The sequence below is a fragment of the Adiantum capillus-veneris genome, chromosome 15 (assembly GCF_014529385.1).
Source record: "Adiantum capillus-veneris isolate H3 chromosome 15, ASM1452938v2, whole genome shotgun sequence".
NCBI lineage: Eukaryota > Viridiplantae > Streptophyta > Polypodiopsida > Polypodiales > Pteridaceae > Adiantum > Adiantum capillus-veneris.
Window position 1 is genome coordinate 70,040,044 of NC_140945.1, and position 20,670 is coordinate 70,060,713.

At 46.0% G+C, this 20,670-nt stretch overlaps 1 protein-coding gene across 1 annotated transcript in view; it reads right to left on the reverse strand.

Moving 5' to 3' along the window:
- LOC147440853 (UDP-galactose/UDP-glucose transporter 5B-like) overlaps nucleotides 1-20,670 on the reverse strand; it is a 95,655-nt gene that overhangs the window by 60,550 nt on the left and 14,435 nt on the right. The window contains exons 3-6 of the mRNA XM_086482662.1: nucleotides 20,331-20,441; nucleotides 20,069-20,161; nucleotides 19,906-19,971; nucleotides 19,729-19,827 (exon numbers count right to left, since the gene is read on the reverse strand). Coding sequence (XP_086338788.1) covers nucleotides 19,729-19,827; nucleotides 19,906-19,971; nucleotides 20,069-20,161; nucleotides 20,331-20,441 — 369 coding nt within the window. The remainder of the gene's footprint in view (nucleotides 1-19,728; nucleotides 19,828-19,905; nucleotides 19,972-20,068; nucleotides 20,162-20,330; nucleotides 20,442-20,670) is intronic.

Sequence of the window (20,670 nt, forward strand, 5' to 3'; positions counted from 1 at the left end):
CTAGAGCGTTCTTTTTTACTTATTGGGATGTATTGCATATACCACTGCTTCGCGGTTGTCAGGACATCTTTGCATCAGGATATATGCATCCGGATCTTTGCTCAAGTCTAATATCTCTTATTCCGAAAGGGGGTGACACCACTCAGCTTTGCCAGTGGAGACCTATTACCCTACTCCCTTCGGTCTATAAGATATTAGCGTTACTGATCAGCCATCGCTTGCGACCGTTCTTACCAGATATTATTCATACTTCTCAGACAGGCTTTGTCATGGATCGATGCATACTGGATAATATCTTCACTTTTTATGAGGCAGTACAGTGGGCCAGATCATCTTCTCAACCTCTCGCTTTTTTCATTCTTGACTTAGAGAAAGCATACGATCGTGTTGAGTGGGACTTTCTCGAAGGATCATTAGCCAAGATGGGTTTCCCCTCGCGATGGATCGCAGGCATTTCCTCTCTCTTCAGGACTGCCAGCAGTGCTATTACTATTGGTGGTCGTGTCAGTCGCAGTTTTGAGCTCTCTCGATCTGTACGACAGGGATGTCCTTTAGCAGCATATCTGTATCTGTTTGTTGGAAAGACTATGTCAGATTCTCTTCGTGCTCAGAGTCATGCATTTCGTGGCTTGACCATGCCAGTACCTTCAGCTCCGGACCTTATCGATCAGGAGTTCGCTGATGACACTATGTTGATGTTGCACTATTTGCTAGCAGCTCTTGATGCCATGTGGGAGGCCTTGGGGGTTTTTTGCATTGCGAGTGGTGCATGTATTAACTGGCATAAATCCTATGGGTTAATGGTTGGCACTGATGACATACCTACTTGGGGGGTAGCTGATGGTTTCACATGGCTGCAGCCGGGTCAGCCATGCAGATATCTGGGCTTTCAGGTTCGATTTGATGTTTCCTTACAGGAGCAGTTTGCACCCGTACTACAGTCTATTCGCAGGAAGCTATGTCATTGGTCTTCACGTCATCTGTCGTTGGCTGGCCGTGCATTGGTCGCCAACCATGTCATTCTGGCTACAGTATGGTATACGGCCTCTTGTTGGATGCTACATTCTGGAGTGATAGCCCAGCTCCGCAGACTAGTGCGGAACTTTTTATGGAGTGGCACAGATGGGACTACTGATACTCGTGCTCGAGTTCGCTGGTCCACGATTATTCGTCCTAGGTCACAGGGAGGCCTTGGCATTATTGATCCAGAATTACAGAGCCGCGCCCTTCTTACCAAGCTTATTGTTCGGGGTCTTTTTCCCGGCCAAGAACCTTGGAAGATGCTTCTTCAGGCCGCTCTTTGCACAGCAACTCCACGCCTCGGCACTAGAGATGGTCATACTTGGCATACAGGGTATCGTTTTCTCTTTACGGATGCCCCTCTGTCCACCCGCACTCTCTCACCCTTCATCCGATCAGTCCTTCAGATTTGGGTTTCCATGCGACGAGCTCTCATACGCTCACCTCCCTCATGTCGTGAGGAGATTGAGCGCTAGCCTCTCATTTGGAATGATGCAGTTCTTGATTCTTCGGTTAACCCACCCCGTCAGCTTGGAGAGAGGACTCACATTGACTGGGCTGCTTGGGACACTGGCCCTGCTGCCTCTATGCGGTTGTTTCATGAGACGCGTATGCTGGATGCAGATTTTATAGCAGAACATTATGACATTGGTCGCGGGGTGACAGACAGACTTCTTGAGATTGACTCCGCCATTCCATCACAGTGGGATGCAGTCATGCGAGGCACGGTTCAGATGCCTCCACATAGTGGCTGGGAAGGTCTCTTTGCTCAGAGCACTCTATTATTAGTTCGTTTAGACAGCATGTTGTTCACAATTGATTCAGATTCCTCTCAGGGGATTCATGCTAGATTGACATATGCTACCACCTGTCCGCACCTTGTCTACCGCGGCGCTCGATGGGAGGCCATACGAGTAGTTGGCTCTTGCGGGAAGCGTCGTTGTGTTGACCCCCGTTTCGCATCCGCTGATGCCGCCCTTTGGAGGCTTTGGGTGTGGGAGGGTCGTGCCTTATCTCAGCTTTATTGGGACCCAAGAGAGTGGCATTGGCCTCACTCTAACCCCACCGGTGCACATGTATCATTTTTTGAGTACACTGTCAGAATTGGAAGATTCGCATTGATGAGACAGCACCCAGAGCAGCCCACTCGTATGCGTTTCTGGTTACATTCAGGTCTCTCCCATGCCTATCTACAACAGTTTTGGTCAGCCATCTGGGATTTACATGCGGCTCGTCGTATTTCTTTTTTCATGTGGATGATTGCACATGCAGGACTTCCAGTTGGGACTTGGGTAGCTACTATGGGTCATGATCCGTTATGCGCTCGATGTCCTTCGCGACTACATGAGTCACCTGCACACTGTGTTTGGTCATGCTCCTCTTCTCATATAGTGTGGCTACCAGTTTGCTTTTTACTTAGCAGAACAGGTGTTCAGGATTGATTTCTCACTTGGGGCTCTTTCTCATGGTTGATGCCGATGCCCGGACCGCATGTTTTCTACGAGGGCTCAGACACAGATCCAGCTCTTATGCTTACCTCGACTGGTTATCGGCGAGGAACTTTGGCTATGTTACCACAGATCGCATGGCAGGGGGATCCTCAGACACGTGATGATGTTTTTTCAGTCATCACTAGCATTACACTATGGAATATTTGGAGAGCTCGTTGTCTTCACATTCTGAGTGCGTCTCCACAGCTCCTTGAGGATACCCTTACTGCCATTTGGTTGGACATCATTCACACCTTGATTTGGCAGTGGGATTCTTCCTCAGGTACATCTAGAGCAGCCGAGGCTCGTCGATTTGCCTTCCTTCGGCGTTGGGCCCGATCAGCACTCTTCTTCACACTTACAGGTGGCTAGATGACCTGGCATTATGCCCCCCCTCAGTGGTTTCTCCTCCACTCATCACACAGACCACCATGAGATTGTTCTAGTCGAGTTGTCAGTATAGTGGCTCTGACCCTTACATTCAGCTTGTACACCCCACGTGACAGGGTATTTTGGCATCCATTGGGGATTATATTGTACTCAGTAATATACAGCCCTGATTTTTCAAAAAAAAAAAAAAAGAGAGAGAGAGAGAGAGAGAGACGACATTAGACGGTTCTCAAACCCTCCTCCAAGGGCCCAATGGTTGTAACAGACTTGGACACTCCAAGTCGAGAATCTACCGCGACACCACAAATAAACGCTTCAAAACAATTCACAATTCACAATTGATTCGAAACTGGCCCGGCGGAGTTCTGTGCCTAGAGATATTGGCTCCAAAGACTGGTGCCCCTTTCGGTATTTCTTTTTGTATTAATCTGTGTTCAAAGTACAAGAGTGCAGGCAAGCGTTCACACTCGGACTCTGCGTCCAGATGCTCTGAGTTGTGAGAGGCCTACCAGCTTATTTAAAGGTTTTACAAAGGGGTGCTAAAGGCAGAGCCCCAAAAGCTTCAAAAGCTGTCCCAAAAGCTGAAAATCAAAAGCTTTTTAAAAATAAAGCAGGAGACCTTCCCTCTCTTTGAACCTTTTGCATAAAAATAAAGCAAAAAAAAGGTTCGCTCTCTCCTCTTGCGTAGGAAAAGCAGCCACGCCAAAAGCTGGCCAAATCTGCCGCAAAAAGCGCCGCCAAACGCGGACGTCGGTACAGCTTGCCACGTGGCACCTCCTCCGTGATATCCGGGCAGCCTCGCCACGTCAGCATTTCTGTCCGGCACCCAACAGAGTGTATGCGTGTGTTGTGTGGCACGCCATGTCACCAGTTTGTGCCATAACCCCCCTCTTGAAAGAATTGTAATTGCCCTTGATTACGCCTGCAAAACAGACAGATGCCATAAACTGTCTTAGAAGACACTGAGTGCTAGTACCTACGCACTAGGAACACACATCCAGCACATGTACCAATCGACAGTCACATCACAGGACATCACATGACATCACAAGACATCACATGACAAATCGCATTCAACATTCATTCGGATCTTAGACCATGATTTATCGGCAATGCAGTTAGCAATCGCACTAGATCCACTCAGGACCTCACAGATGCCCGATTGACTAACCCCTATTGCAATCGTGTCTATTCGAGATCATTTAGACCAAAATGCTGCAGTCATTTCGTCTATCAGTCCATGCACTTACAAACAAGTCAAGAACAAATCAGTTTCATATTTTCCGGAATTCCATTTCATAAAGTCATACAACAGAATATTGTCAGTCTCAATATCTCTGAAGCTCAAAGAGACATGAGTGACTATAGTATTCAAAAATCAAGGCATCTGTTGACAAAGGAACGGAGTAACTCCCCTCTTGTGCAACCCACTGCACCAAATCTCTGGCCAAGCTGAATTCGGGGTTCCATTTGGAGTAGACTATGCTAAACCAAAAGCTTCAAGGTAAAGGTTCACAATCTGAGGAGTATCTGCTAGGTCCTCCTCCTCCATCCACTTCGCATCCAATGCAAGATAGTTCTTGAATTTAACCAAGAACCGCCTTCTTACTTTACCCTTATTCTTTCTGTCCTTATGTGCCAAAATTTGTTAAGGAACAAGGATCTCCTCGTTTTCTTCCACTTCGGGTTGCTCATCAGGCTCTCCATCTTCGGGCACATCACCTTTAAAAGGTTTCAAGAGACTCACATGAAATGCATTGTGAATCCTCCAAGTGTCAAGCAGTTTCAATCAGAAGGAGATATCATTGATCTTTTCAGAGATCTGGAAAGGTCCATAGTATCGCATACTAAGCTTTGGAAAAAACCTCTCCTTTCCCTTCTTCTTTCTCAGGCGTGCCTTCTCAATGCGTAAGAGCACCCAATCATCCTTCTTCAATTTCAAATCGCGACGATGGCGATCCGCTGCCGTTTTCTGTCTTTCCTGAGATTTCTGCAAAACCTCGCGGACCCTAAAATCAGAAACCCTAATCGTTGAAACCCTAACCCTAAAATCAGAACCCTAACCCTCGTAACCCTGATTTTGCTGACGTGGCAGTTGACGCGTGATAGCTGTACAGATCTCCGTGATTTGCGGCGGGATTCACGGGAGCCAGAGACTGCAGCATCAATGCTTTTTGTGGGCAGCTTTTTGGCTTGCTTTTTCCTACGCAATTGGGAGAGAGAGAGAGAGCCTCTTTGCTTTAATTTACTAAGCGAGAGAGAGAGAGAGAGAGAGAGAGAGAGAGAGAGAGAGAGAGAGATATGAAATGAAATGTTATATTAATGTCTTCAAAAGGCCAGAATGACCTATGAGACCAAACTGATACAAAGTGGTGAATCTGTTACAATGTCTGGGTACCTTAGTACTAAAGTACTAGGTGTGAAAAGTGTGAAAGTGAATGTGAAAACTAAATACAAAGTATTAAATAAACTTCTTAGGAGCATTCTGGGTGTCTGGCTAGAATGCTTTTAATCCTTTGTTGTAGTCTCCTCTGGTGAAGTGTGCTTCTGCCTCTTGGTCTTGGTCATCTCGATTTCCTAAGCTCAATCGCTCTGTCAATTAGGGTGCCTTTGGTATGAATGTGGGTACTCCTTTGTGTTGGCTGCTGGCCTCCTGCTTCCCCTTCCACTCCTGCTTCACTCGATCCGAAGAAATCTGTGATCTGCCTCTGAGGCTGTAGTGCTCTTTGTCTTCTCATTAGATTATCCCTGTGCCGATGTAGTTCCAGTAGGTACAAGCCTAAGCATCTTTGATCTTGGTATTGCATGATTCTATCTAGAGGTCCAAAGCCCTTTTTAAAGAGGCAGTGAAAACGCCCACGTATCTCGTAGTATACTGTGCAGTGGCATATGTAGTGTAATTTTGTCTCCGGCTCCATTCCGCATAACTTGCAAATTCTGCTTTCAGGTGGGATTCCCCTAAATCTGCCAAATTCAATTTCCAACTGGTGTGAGGATGTTCGAATCTGACCAATAGCACATCTCAAACCATGAGACAGGTGGGTATCAATGTAACTCGGGTGAATCACAAATCCATCTTCAGATAGTTGTAGGAAGTTTTCTTTGTAGTCGGCCATCTTCGTGCCCAGTTCTTTTGTAGGGTCTACCCATGTCCTCTTAGTATCCAACTGTATAAGATCCTGTCGGATGATTTTATTAATCTCCGTTCGTGTAATTGCCAGTGATGGAGCCTCAAGTGAGTATTGGAAGGGGGGTAATCTTTCCATACTGAACCCGTGTCTCTGAAACCACGATGACAGTTGCGCATACCAACATGATGTATCCCCTTTCATTGCCAATTGTCGAGAGGATTCGAGGGCCAATCTAGTATATCGGCAGTTATTTGTATCCCACAAACCATGCATAAAGGACACTGATCTGGTAAGAGCTTCAATTTCTATCGGAGGGGTCGCTAGTTCCGCTCGGGTAATCGCGTGTGGTACGGAGGCCTTGGCTCTAATCAATCGGGAAATCATAGATACCAAAGGTCTTTCCATTGACTTCCAATTATCCTGATCCACAGATGGTCCCCAAATCTGGACCCCATAAAGCATAGCCGAAGCCACCATAGTATCAAAGAGCCACAGTTTTGTTCGTGGTTCCTGAAATTGCACTTGTGAACACATCCTCTCCAACCCTCCCAAGGCCGTAGAGGCTCTAGATAATCTAGCATCCGCTGCTTTCTTAAGAGTAAAGTTCGGTCCTGCAAATACCACCCCAAGGTATGTGTATGCATCTGTGTACTCTACTGTATCCTGGCCATATGCAAATGTAGGTGCCGATCTCCTAACCCACTGCGGTGTGGTGTTAAACACCATAACTTTGGTTTTACCCAAGTTTACCGACAGTCCACTGTCCTCTGCGAATTTATGTAAAGCATCTAGTTGCCTCTGCATTCCATCTGGTGATTCTGCTATCAATACAATATCATCTGCATACAACAGCAAAGGGATCCATGACCCTGCAAGTTGAGCACCTCTGTCACCTTCTCTCTCAATGTAATCTGATACCTCATCTATGTACATACCAAATAAAGTAGGGGACAGTGGGCATCCTTGCTTTACTCCAATGGTGGAATGAACAACGTCAGAATCCCCTTCTGGAGTACGTACATAACCAGACTGATCCGTATAAGGCCATGATCCCCCAAATAATCTCTTTGGGGACCCCTAACTCTTGCATCCTACGCATCAGTCTGGCCCTTGGTACTGTATCAAAAGCTTTTCGAAAATCCACAAAGCAACAATACATCCTTCTCCCGTTTGCTCTTCCTTCCTCAATAATGGCTCTGAGTGTAAGAATATGATCTAAAGTGGAATAACCCCTTCTGAATCCAGCTTGTCCTGTTGCCCTTATGCCCTCATTCTCTGCCCATCTACTCAATTTTTGTTCAAGAATGGATGTGTACAGTCGGGTCAAAGTGTGACCTACCATAATGGTACGGTAGTTCCTGGGTATCATAGGATCCCCTGACTTGAAAATAGGTACGATAGTAGATAATTTCCAAGATTCAGGGAATCCTTCACAGATGACCCGATTAAACAGACGAGCAAGGACTTCTAAAAGTAGATCCCTGGCATGGATCAGATGTTCTGCTACTAAACCCTCATGATCATATGCTCTTCTTGTCTTCATCTTATCAATGGCTTTTTCCACCATTTCCGTAGTAAAGAAAGTAGTAGTAGCAGGGCATGGCTCTAGCGGATCTGGTAATGGAGGCTGTCCAGATACCATATATAATGATGTTACATATTGACCCCAGATCTCAGGAGAAGTGATCGTCGGATGCGGTGAGTGCTCGCGAAATAAGCGCCAGGCCTCATGTGAGTCCTGACTCAAGAAGAGCTAATATAAATCCTTCTCCAATTTGGCTAAAAATGCCCTTTTCTTGCGACGTACTATATGCCGAAGAGCAATCCGAGACTGCTTATATGTGATGATCCCTAGTGTAAGCTCTTTGTGGACTTGGGTTCTCGTCTCTTTGCATTCCTCATCATACCAACTGTTTTGAGGCGTGTTCCCAGATCCTCTCTTCTGATCAGGTTGAGTATGTGGGTATGCCTCTTGCCTCTTGTGCTGCTCCATGTAGTATCTCTGTTAATTGAGAAGTAATCTCCTCTACAGTAAATACTGGCTCGGCTGCCCACATCCTATTATAGATCTTTTCCACATAGACTGAATCAGTTTCAGGCGTGAAAGCATATCTTGTGTGTGTCTTCTTCCTTTGTACTTGAGAGGCATTGTATTGGAAGGAGATTGATAAGGTCAATAGAGCAGGATCCACTGCAATCCCAACCGGCCTGGGTCCCACCATAAAGTCCTTGATACTAGAAATAAAGCTTGGTGAAGTCATGACATAATCCACTGTACTGGCCCCATGCCTGTGCGGGAAGCATGTGAATCCCCCAGATAACGGGAAATTCTCTAGACCATTAAGTATGGCCAAACCATGTATAGTTGCCATCTCCATGAGATGTCTCCCATATTCAGTGTGTTCTTTATCTTGTGAGTTTCTAGTAAGCCCTCTCTGTGATAAATCCACTTCTCTGAGCATTTCCTCAGAAGTATCATAGAATACTGCTTGAGAGTTGGCCGTTCTGGCATTAAAGTCTCCTAAGAGAACGATGTCTCCATCTCTAGAGAACTCCCATATGTCATTATTCAATATGGAGAAAGGGGATTGTCCTTTAGGTGAGGAGTAGACTGCGGTACACGGAGGGAAGTAGCATATAGCGATATATAGAAATCTACCTGTCTCGCCTCTCATTCTCACCCACATATACCTTGCTTGCTCATCTTTCCTGATAATCTGTAGTAGTGGTTTCAACTCCTCTTTAAATAAGACTGCTACTCCTCCTGAACCTCGGCTACCCTGTAGAGATCTCTTGTCTGGTTGACCAGTTGTTTCCCATAAGTAACCCTTCAAATGTGGCATACGCTGTCCCGGTATCTGGTGTGTCTCTGAGTAGAAAACTATGTCTCTGTCCCTAAAGCTGTCTTCAAAGGCACCTACATCAAGCCTATATGATCCATTACAATTCCACGCCGCTATCCGGAGCGTCGCCCCATACATCTCGCACCGTCATGATGAGCGCTTTTCCAGAACCACTACTTTCCCTCCTCTATAAAAGGCGATTTTCCCCTTTTCTCTTGCTGCCCTGATCTCTGGCATCAACTCTTGCATGTGTGCCACTTGTGCCAATGTAAGGTCATCTCCCAGGAAAATACCAGTTTTCTTAAGAGTTGGCCTCTTCTTTAGAAATTCTTTCCTTATTTCTATATTCGGGAAGCGGAGAATAAGTGCCCTATCCTTTACGTTTCCCTTCTCATCGGTTCCTTTCTTGCCCACTCTCCATGCACTTGTGTGAGTGGGTTCTGTGATGCCCATGCGTTGTATCAGTTCCTTCACTTCTTCATCTACATTCTCTTTGTCTTTGACTCCTGTGACTCGCACATGCAGAGCCAGAGTCTTCCTTTTCTGCTCTTCCTCAATGGTCATATTAATGATGGTGGAGGTAGGTGTGGTCTCGGGCATCTGGGCCTTCCCTTTCTTCGCATCCTCAATCCATTTCTCTGCTTCATCAACCTTTTCTTGTGTCTTAAAAAGACGTTCCGCCCATGAGGATGCCGTTTTCGATTTCTGTTCATCTCCTTCCCGTAGAGCTTTCATCTGATCCTTCATGTCCTCGAGCTCCTTCAGCACCGAAGGTTGGTCGTCTCCCTTCTCCTTAGTTGCAGATTTGCAAGCGCCAGTTCTCCTTTTAGCTCCTCGATTATTGCATCTTTTTCCCCCATTTGCTTTTCCATATTTGTTTTCCATGCTTCAAAACTTGCTGATGCCTCATCGATTTTCTTTTGCATAACGCATTCTGTTACATTTACTTCGGCCTTGATTAGGTTTCGTAATTCCGTTTTCAAGATCTGACTCTCCTCATTCTATATCCCCCGGATCTCTCTCCTTAGTTCTCTCATCATGTCTCCATACATGGAGTTCCTGTAGCTCTCAGCGCTCGCGTGCATTTCCTTCCTGATGTCATCTCTCATGTAGTTTAGCTCTGTTTTGAGCATCACCTGGACCTTCTCCATCATTAGTTCATCATGTATCTTGGACGTTTTCCCCATATCCATGAATGCCCAAAGCAGGCTCCCAAAAAGTGTGAGCGCCGGAGGGCATGAGATTACCAAAGGGAGTGGCAATCTTATGCTCCTGTACTAGTAATATATCCACAGTGCCTACTACATGAGCGTGTAAATCTCTGCGAAGTAAAAGCTTGCGGGAACCTCTTACTTGAGAAGTCTGTAAACCATTAGCATTCCAAGAAACTACATGTAAATCCATAGTCTGCATGAAAGTATTGGTAAAGCATCTGACTACTGCGCATCTTCTTGGAGGCAGCTGGGCCATCCAAGGGGTGAGCTTCAGGCGGTAGGAAAGCAACCCGCAAGCCCTCTCTAAAATATGGTGTTTCATTGCACCAACTGCGGACCTCAGCCTGTTTACATTGCATTACCGATGCTACAGCTTTGACACCCCAAATGCGCATAGACATAGGAAGCACCACATCTGAGGATACATGAATGACCATAGGCAATGAATAGCAAGCATAAACATCACTCCATTCCATAGCACCAATACAGGAAGGGAAGTGTGGAGACAGTACATCCGGAGCGGAAGTAGACAACCATGAATGAAGCTGAGCCATAGATTGGGCATGCACAAAATATAGAACCTGATCCTCAGACCATTCCTGAGCTGCGTGGCATGGAAGGAAAAAGGAATGGGTGGGCTGAGAGCGACTGCCTATTAAAGAGGGAACACAACCTGGCTTGTGATGCATAAGGTAGAGCTGCACCCACAGTGGTCCTTCTGAGTCACCGCACATATCAGCCCGATGAGTGCCCCAGGAAAGAGAGCAAGAGCTTAGAAAACTGCGTGGAACGTAAGTATGAGCGGCTGAGGGAGGGGGAGGACCAGAAGGTGGTGGGGGGGGAGCAAGGGCGAGAGGGAGAGGAGGAAAAGGGAGAGGTAATAGCGGGGGATGGTCCATCTGCATGGGAATAGGGATGTCGGGAAGAGGGGAAGGAGCGGGCGGGAGAACGGCAAGAGAAGGAGGAGCTGGTAGCAGAGGTAAGTGATCCTGTGTTGAAGAAGAAGAATGGCGAGGAGAAGCAGGGGGTAATGGGGTGGTGGAAACTTGAGAGGGAGCAGGAGAGGTAACACTGGGGACTGCATGCGGTGGAGGTTGTTGACGAGGACGGAATGAATGGTTACGACCCACTGTCTGCCATGCAGTCTCAATAGGAACTGAAGCGGAGGGAGGGACATGGAGGGTCGAAGCTTGAGGAGCACCTGCAGGCTGTCGAGGTGCTCGAGTAGTAGTAGGAGGAATCGGCTGTTGACGCTGACCACGTGGCTGAGCATGAGTGCCAGGAGCCGGCTGTTGTTGTCGCCGATGGCGTGGCAGGGTGGGGCAATCTCGTGCCAAGTGTCCCATCTCGTGACAACGTAAGCACTGCCTGGGGCAGCCGGTGACTACCATTCGGCAAGAGTAGTCTCGATCGAGCACAGCCACAGTAACTGTATCTGGTAATGAAGTATCCCCAAACACTAGGACCTGAATGCGAGGTGGGCCAGAGGAGAAGACGCAGGATCCTGGAACTACTGTGCCAAAATGAGCAGCAATCATCTGAAGGAGATGCTCATCAATAAAATGGAGAGGCATATCCGAGAAGGAGAGCGTCAAAGGGAATCTGGGAATAAGGTGTCGACTGTCAAACTCCTCAGTAGTAAACTCGGGATACCACCTCGTCAAGTATATCATCCTGCGATCAAAGAGTATCGGAGACCGAGCCAGGAGAGCTGAGGCAGTGGCGGGATCTGAAAGACGTACCATGAATATGCCTCTACCAAGAAATGTAAGCTTCGAGACCCGTCCCTGAGTAATACCTAATGCAGTCTGACACCAATCACGTATAGAAGAGCGAGGTGGAGATTGTCCAATCATCCGGCCAACCAAGGCATGATGTGCCAAGTGTTGTATTTTGGAGTCAATGCGTGTCAAGAGGTCGCCAGTACAGTCCACGCGACAGGCAAGTGGTGATGGAGCGCCATGCGTAGCACTCAAGACCGGCAAAGCCCCCATGAAGAATGGGCTAGACTGGCGAACGGGAAAAGAAAGACCCGAAAGGAATCTTGGACGCTTTTTCTCTCTCTCTCTCTTTCTCTTTTTCTCTTGCAGGCGGTAGAAGAATGCGCACAGCCAGGGTTTGGGGCTGAGGCAGTTAGGGTTTACGGGATTAGGGTTTCAGGGAATTAGGGTTAACGGGATTAGGGTTTCGAGGAATTAGGGTTTGCAGGGGAATTAGGGTTTGCAAAGGCAATTAGGGTATACAGGATTAGGGTTTGTAGGGCGGCTGGCAGTTCGCAAGGCAAGCAGTGCAGGGCGCGCACAGGCAGCAGCAAGCCAGCAACAGTTTTGCGCGCAGCAAGTCAGCAACAGATTTGCGCGCGAATTCTGACGGCAGCAGAGCGCGTGAGTTGATGGCTGGTGTTGCGCGCGCAGGCAGGGGGGCAACAGACGCGGCAGGTCAGCAGCAGCAGCAGCTCTCTCTCTCTCTCTCTCTCTCTCTCTCTCTCTCTCTCTCTCTCTCTCTCAACACCTTCGTTCACAATGTCGTTCACTTTGTTTGTGATCATTGCACTCTCTCACTAAAGGAACGGAAGGCTCTTTCTTCTATGAGTAAAAGGAACCCTTGAGCACAGTTCGGAGCACTCATCTTGAGCAAAGTTCAACATTCACTTACGCTGCACTCTCTCTCTCTCTCTCTCTCTCTCTCTCTCTCTCTCTCTCTCTCTCTCTCTCTCTCTCTCTCTCTCTCTCTCTCTCTCTCTCTCTCTCTCAACACCTTCGTTCGAAGTGTCGTTCACTTTGTTTGTGATCATTGCACTCTCTCACTAAAGGAACGGAAGGCTCTTTCTTCTGTAAGTAAAAGGAACCCTTGAGCACAGTTCGGAGCACTCATCTTGAGCAAAGTTCAACATTCACTTACGTTGCACCTCTCTCTCTCTCTCTCTCTCTCTCTCTCTCTCTCTCTCTCTCTCTCTCTCTCTCTCTCTCTCTCTCTCTCTCTCTCTCTCTCTCTCTCTCTCTCTCTCTCTCTCTCTCTCTCTCTCTCTCTTCGGCGCAATCGCATGCAAACGCCATCACCATGCTTTGCTTGGTTTTTCACACACAGGGCGCCCAAGGTTATTTAAGCCATTGAAATTGGCTTTTAAGGGTGCATACCCACCCCTCGGTACGCACTGTCACAAGGCGGGCACCACGTGCCAATAGAAAAGAACAGACTGAACAGACTTTTAGCACTTCAATAACAACTGAAGTGAGAGAGAGAGAGAGAGACGACACGTGACACGGAGTGGCGGATTCCACCCAAGAGAGTATTGGTCCCAAACCTCGGCGCCCCTTTCGGTATTTCTTTATATTACTGCTGATTCGCAAAGTACAACAGTCGAGGAGCACCTCCTCTGCAATCTGCGCGCTGAAGAGTGCCAGAGAGGGCCCCCAAGGCTCATATTTCAAGGCCCAAAGCCTAAAAGCATCAAGTATGAAAAGCTGACCCCAAAAAATCACTTTCCTAAAATTTCCGGATTTCCCTAAAAATCCGCCGCGAATTCCGAAACGTCCGTACAGGTGCCACACCATCATATTTTGATGTGCAAAGTCTTTTGAGTGTGTTCTGCTTTATTTTTAATGCTTTTCTGTCACTTGGGCCCCATCGGACGGGGTCCCATAAGTTGGTGGGAACTCTTCTTTAAAAATAGGCCACTCGTCAAGACTTTGTAAGTCTGTAAAACTTCTTCTTCTTCTGTTGCTTCTTCGTAGGGTTTCTGATTTTAGGGTTAGGATTTCGGACAGAATTATGGTTTTTTATTTTAGGGTTAGGGTTCCGAACGGAATTAGGGTTGCTAATTTTAGGGTTAGGGTTTCAACAAAATTAGGGTTTTGGGCAAAAATTTAGGGCTAGGGTTTCTGCTCTCGAGCAACCACGTCATCACTTTATGACACTTCTTCTGTTACTTGTTCTTCTTAGGGTTTAGGCCCCTCGGCCGGTAGCTCCGTTCTTCAGTAGGTCGACACGTCAACAGTTTGTTACACGCACCCCTCAAAGCCTTGTCTCTCCAAACTCGGCAATCGAGGCCGAATATCCTCCCGAAGTTGTACAAGGCAAGCATCGACAGCAGATGCTGCAGATTATTTGAACAGGACCTGAAAATCTAACGGACTTCCAAATTTTACAAAGCATATTTGAATTAGAGGCTTTTTTTTCGAACTTAATATCGAATTTACTACATCTATTTCGAGGCTTATTGAAGGACAATTTTCGACACGGTTTCGGTAATTGTGTGGTTTCGGCAATCAAACGAAGTCGATCAAATTCCAACGCAAGTTTGGGCACGTAGGTGATACGATTTTTTTAATTATTTTTTTAGATTCTAACATAGATTCTTATCATGCATCTTGTAAGTTCCCCGTGGGATTTGTAGGTTTTTATCGAAGGTTCGTATAAAAACGCTCATATTGCCGTTCCGATGACATACCAACTCAAGGCCAAGGGCAAAACCTTTCAGTGGAATACATCTCAACAGTAAAGTTTTGATGCTCTCAAGGACGCATTAGCTACAGCTCTTACTTTAGCTATTGTGGATCCTCTGAAGCCATTCGTTTTAGAAACAGATGCCAGTAATCGTGCTATTGGAGTAGTCCTACAGGAGAGAAGGCCAATTGTATTTGAAAGCAAGAAGCTTAACTCAACCCAGCAGAGTTATTCTGCTTATGAAAGAGAACTTTATACGATAGTGTCTGCTTTGAAGACATGGCGGCATTATTTGTATGGGGCACACTTTGAGATTGAGTTTGACCATGAAAGCATAAAATGGTTTACACAACAATCTGATTTGAAGGGTCGAAAGGCCAGGTGGGCTGAGATTCTTCAAGAGTATATGATGCAAAGCTCCGGTATCGTAAAGGACAATATAATGTGGTATAGTTGATGCTCTTAGTCGAATGCCTGAGATCAACTCTCTTCTCTTTACCCAAGATACGAAGCGAGTTTCTGGAATCTTTCAAGGGAAAATGTGAGCATGATGAAGCATACTCCAAATGTGGAGCCATGTGCAAATGAGGGATCTTTCTCACTCCAATGTTGGTAGTGCGTCTTTAACCTCCACACTCGGTTCTCCTCTTTCGAGCGATGAGCTGCAAAGATGGAAGAATATTTCCATAAACGATGGGTACCTACTTCACAAGGGGAGAGTGTGTGTACCGACGGACGCGGACATTCGGCGCCAAATTCTTTATGAATGTCACGACAGTCCAAGTGCACAGCACCCAGGTATTAAGAAGACTTACACTCTCGTACGACGACCGTTCTGCTGGCCACGTTTATATGGCTATGTTCAAGACTACGTCTTACATTGCCAGAAATTTCAAGTTAATAAAGCAGAGCGCCTAAAGGTAGGCTGTATGGGTGGTCGCCCGTATGAAGCACCTCTTATAATGAGTCTATTAACTTACTAATAAGTGACCAGCCCAACATAATAGAAGTCTGGGGTTTTTGGAGCCTTCCCCGACCCAGCAATATTTCCCTATAAAGGTGAACCCCAGGGTCACCATTCACATCATCAGTTAGAACCATCAGTCCCTTAGGGGAGCAGCACCCTTGGCGTTCTTGCCGGCCTCAGCCATGGGGTTTCCACTGCCAACAGATCCACACCTCATGTAGCAGATCCTCTAGCATTTTTCAGCATCCTCAGTCCCGTAGTACCAGATCAGCCCTAAGTGTTAGCAATTTTCAGCCATAACCTCCCTGTACCATCACAAATCCACCAGTCACACCAGAGTTTTCAGATTCAGCCCTCAGATCAGCCAGTGTTTTTCAGTTTTCTGCCCACCCTAGACATCCTCTATAGAAAATCAGCCCACAGCCTCTTCGAGCTTGTAGATACCATTCAGCATCCTTAGCGATTTCTATTTTCAGCCTTTAGCCTCGCAAATTCAAGCACCTACAGCAAGATCCCATCACCATCTCAGTATCTCCTTTTGAGGACAAGGGTCTAGTCTAGTCCATCTTAGTATTTGCAACAGGATCGCCTGCAAGAAGGTAACACATGAATGAAGTATATGTCACAATCGTGACACGGCCAGCCTGAGTCGGTACCATATCACCCAATAAGAGTTGCTTGGTGGTTGTCAAGGGGATCTTTAGAGCTAGTTCACATGAGAGGCTGGTTGGCAACTTGTTGCCAACCAACAACTTGATTTTGTGAGTTCTCATGGAAGGTATCTAAAAACGTGAGAGAGTGGGAGAGATTTCTTTTTTAAGGAAAATGAATGGGAAAAGTAAGTGAGAGAATAGAGAGAGAAGTGGAAAAAAAGTGTCTTTTCCTCCATTCAATGAAAAACACTTTTTAATCTTTGTCTTCACTTGTGGTTGCCATCTTGCTCCACCCCTTGGACATGGAGCCGTTTGGGAACTTGTTGGCAACATGTTGCCAACTATTTAGTGGAAACACTCCATGTGAAACCAAAAAATTGGCAACATATTGCCAACATTTTGAAAATCAAACCCTCATGTGAACTTGCTCTTAGAGACCCAGCTGGAAGCAAGACAACAGTGTATTCAACTCTACGTTCATCGTCACAACATTTTATTTGCAACAATTATCACTTTCTTGAACTTTGTTCATTAATAAAAGCTAATACCACATCGGGAATGGGTAGGGGGCCTTGAGATTGTTGGTTGAAAAGCAATATTGCTTTTATGTTCAATATAACAAAGTGGTTCAAACAAGGGGAGGTAGAGACCAGAATCCTTCTGAGCTATAGCGGGGCGATTTTGTTTGTGTGTGCATGGGGGTGTGTGTGTGTGTGCGCGTGTGCGCGCATTGTCTGCATCTCAGCTGGCAATGTATATGCCATCCTTCAGTTTGATATATGGATTGTGCATCATGGTAATCGGTTGTGGTTGCTCTCCGAGTCATCCTTGTGGTGGCAACACACAATGTCTCGTATTTGGCAGAGTCGTCTACCTTTGAAGGAGCGAGTTTTCTTGTGGCGCTGCTTGGTGGGAGCTCTACCTGTTGGCAGTGTGTTACATACTCGGCAGATTGCACCTTCCCACTGCCCCAAATGTCTTGAAGCTGAGGAGACAGTGCCACATTTGCTATGGTGTTGTCACCACTCCAAAGCCTTCATTTGGCAAGTGTCGACTGCTCTTCGGCTGCGTTTTCCTTCCGGCCCTTTTCACAGACGCTTTTGGCTCTTTGGAGTGCTTCGGTCATCACATTCTCAGTTTGCGGTGTTCTTCACCTGGGTCAGATTTTGGACTCTGTGGACCATCTGGCACCATAGGAACTCCTTAATGTTCCAAGGCACCTATGTTGACCCCTTCTCCTATTTCAAATCATCTCTTGGTGAAGCACTACATTTTGCTCATGATGTTGGAGACATCACTCTTGATGCGTACAGGATTTACTTTGATTGTTTTTAGCTTTCGGAGCCTTATAGTGCTCAGCTTTTTGTATCCCTTTCTTTTCGTGGGTTTTCCTCGCTTTGAGGTTTCCCACTTGTAAAGTAATCAAAGCAGATTTACAAAAAAAAAAGTGTGTGTGTGTGTGTGTGTGTGTGTGTGTGTTGAATCTTGGCCTCTTTGTTGTTCGGTCAGGCAGGGCTGCCACCTTAGTGCTCTGTTGTATGCTGTTGCTACTCACCCATTGTTGACTTATCTTGATCACTTGACCTCTCTTCAGAGTCTGCATGGTCTGCGGTTACCTTCGGGTCGTACATTCGTTGGCCAGGCTTATGCTGATGATTCGTTATTTATGCCTCGTAATCAACAGGCGGATGTCAAGGTGATTATGGAAGCCTTGAAACTGTTTGGCATTGTGGCTAGGCTTAAAGTCAACTTTTGTAAATCGAAGCTTCTACCTCTCCATTCTTGTGATTGGCATAGTCTGTTGTGGCCAGGTCAGATTGTGTCTTCAAATGTGATCACTAGGCATTTGGGTTATCCAATTGGATGGAATGTTACTCACTCTCAGAAAGTCGATTGGGTCATGCAACGCTTGAATGTCAACTTGCATTACGGGAAGCTTTCTACTTGGCCCTTGCATGTTCGTTTGCGAATTGTTCAGAGTATCCTGTTGGCATATGTTCAGTTCTTTTTGCCACTGATACATTGGCCTCGCCAATGTCTTGATTCTCTTATGTCGGACATTATGTCCCATTTGTGGCGGACTCATGCTTACGCTTGATGTCGATGGAGAAGCTTTGCACTCCTAAACGTTTTGGTGGACTTAATATCTTGGATTTGCGCAGGCATGTGTTTGCGCGGAAATTTATGTTGTTGCCCACTCTTGTGCAACAAATTCAGCCTTGGACTTTGATGTTTGCATTCCTCGGTCAACACGTTGTTACTTCTACTTTTGGCCATTGGCAACCCTCTCTCTAGGAGGTGGTTTTTGGCAAGATGGAAGGGCACATTCCTAGATGTCCACTTGGTTCCTCTTTAGTATCTGCTTGGAAAGAGGTTACGATCGTGGAATCCTCAACAGGAAGGTGATTCGATCCGATTGGAAAGTCTCCATTGGAGCCGGGCATTCTCTCTTACTTTGGTCGACCGCTCACCTCGTCATGCTTACTTTCTCTCTGGTCGTGGCATTCGTGTGGTTGAGGATGTGGGCGATGAGGCTAGATATACTTTTGAGTTTTCCTTTGTTGCTCATAGTTTTGGGTTGGGCATGCATTACCACCAGTTTTGGAGAGAGCTTCAAAGCATGTTGCTCGACTTTTTGCCTGTTTCACCTTTGCCTGATGGTGATCGCATGTTTGATTGGGCCTTTCGGGAAACGCCTTTTCGAGCTATTTCTGCAGGTCGAATTCATGCTATTCTTCTACCACGAGCATGGCTTGATGGTCATTGTAATGCCATTTGGCGCATGCACAAATCTGACCTCTGGTGCAAGAGGCTCCTCTCTGCCTTGTGGAAAAGCCATTTGCCTTTGAAGGAGCGTCTATTTCTTTGGTGTTGTTTGCTTGGAGTGCTTCCCGTTGACACTTTTCTTCGGGTGCGTCATATTCGTCCTTCTTCTTGCGTTCGTTGCTCGACTGCAGAAGAGGATATTTGTCACTTGTTGTGGGATTGCTGCGTTACTAGAGTCTTTCTTCGCCATTTATCGGCACGTATGCGGCTTCGTTTTCCTGGGGTTGTCTTTCACAAAAGGTTCTGGGCATTTGGCATTTTCTCGCCGACATTACAACGTTTTGCGATCTTCTTCATGTGGGTCAGATACTGGGCTTTCTGGACCGTGTGGAGTCAGCGTAATGCTTACATGTTCCATCGTACTCATGCGGATCCATTCCCTCTCTTCAGGCTTTCTCTTCGGCAATCATTTCGGTTTGCTTTGGAAGTTGGTGATATCACCTTAGAGATGCATCAGCTTTCATATGAATGTTTTTAGCTACGTTCTACACATGAGGAGTTATGTGCTCTTCCCCTTGTATATGATCTTTTCAGTGGGTTTTCCTCGCTTTGAGGTTTCCCACTAGTAAATTAATCAATCGATTTACAAAAAAAAAAAAGTGTGTGTGTGTGTGTGTGTGTGTGTGTGTGTGCGCGCGCGCACGTGCACGCGCGCATTGTCTACAAACGTCGCATGCACATATTCTCTTTACAAAAAAAATCCGCATACAGTATTTAAAGCCTCCAAGGCACAAGAAAGGAGCCCTACTGGATACAATATAAATACTGCACATCCTGCCGTAACCATAACAGCCAAGAGGTAATCCCGTCCTGTGTACTTCTTCTGCATAATCAATGTTCCCCAAACCTGCAGGAGGATTAAAATTCAGAGGCAAACCATACCTCATGATTGTAAGCAGTTGATAGGTATAAAGTGCATGCTCACCATCACAGGTATCATCTTTGCACATTTTGCAAGTGTTTGTACTGGGAAACTGACATACTTCAAAGCCTGCAAATGAGCAGGAATTACTAATGCTTTATTGCACAAAGGTTGAACAGACTAACCTACTTATCTGGAGAAACTTTTACAAAACTTCTGATCTTACTTCATACTGGCACGTTGTTGTCAATATGTTTGATATGGAAACAGCTCCATATTTGTACATTGGAGCCACAGGAGCAATAGCTTTTCTCTGATTCTGCACACGGATCGCAATTTTTGCAATGAGCATGGCAACCATGTATGATGAAGTTGTCTTCATAAATATCACTTCTGCAAAACGATAGTATATTCCAAAAAAAAGCAGTTTCTTTCTTGAAAAACCAGATTAACAGGATTTTGTTTTTGAAAAAAGAGTAATACCTTACCAAGAGAAGCATGACAGAAACTGCGACAGTCAACAGTCGATTACATAGAACTATGAACAAGGAGTATCGAAAAAATTCACCATCTCCATATGGAACCCGCATTATCTTTTCCTGAAAAGGAAAGGTTCAAGCAAAGCAAGTTATCGCGACTGAAAGTAAAAATGACAAAAATACCTTAGTTAGATCGGAACAAATTATGCAAAGAATTTGGGAATAACGAAACATTGCAATAACAGACACTCCAGTGCATAGCAATAAGGCCAAAAAGAACTCTGGCTTTAACAATCGACTCAAAGATCAAATCATACAGCAAATATAAAGACAATCAGCTATTCCTAAA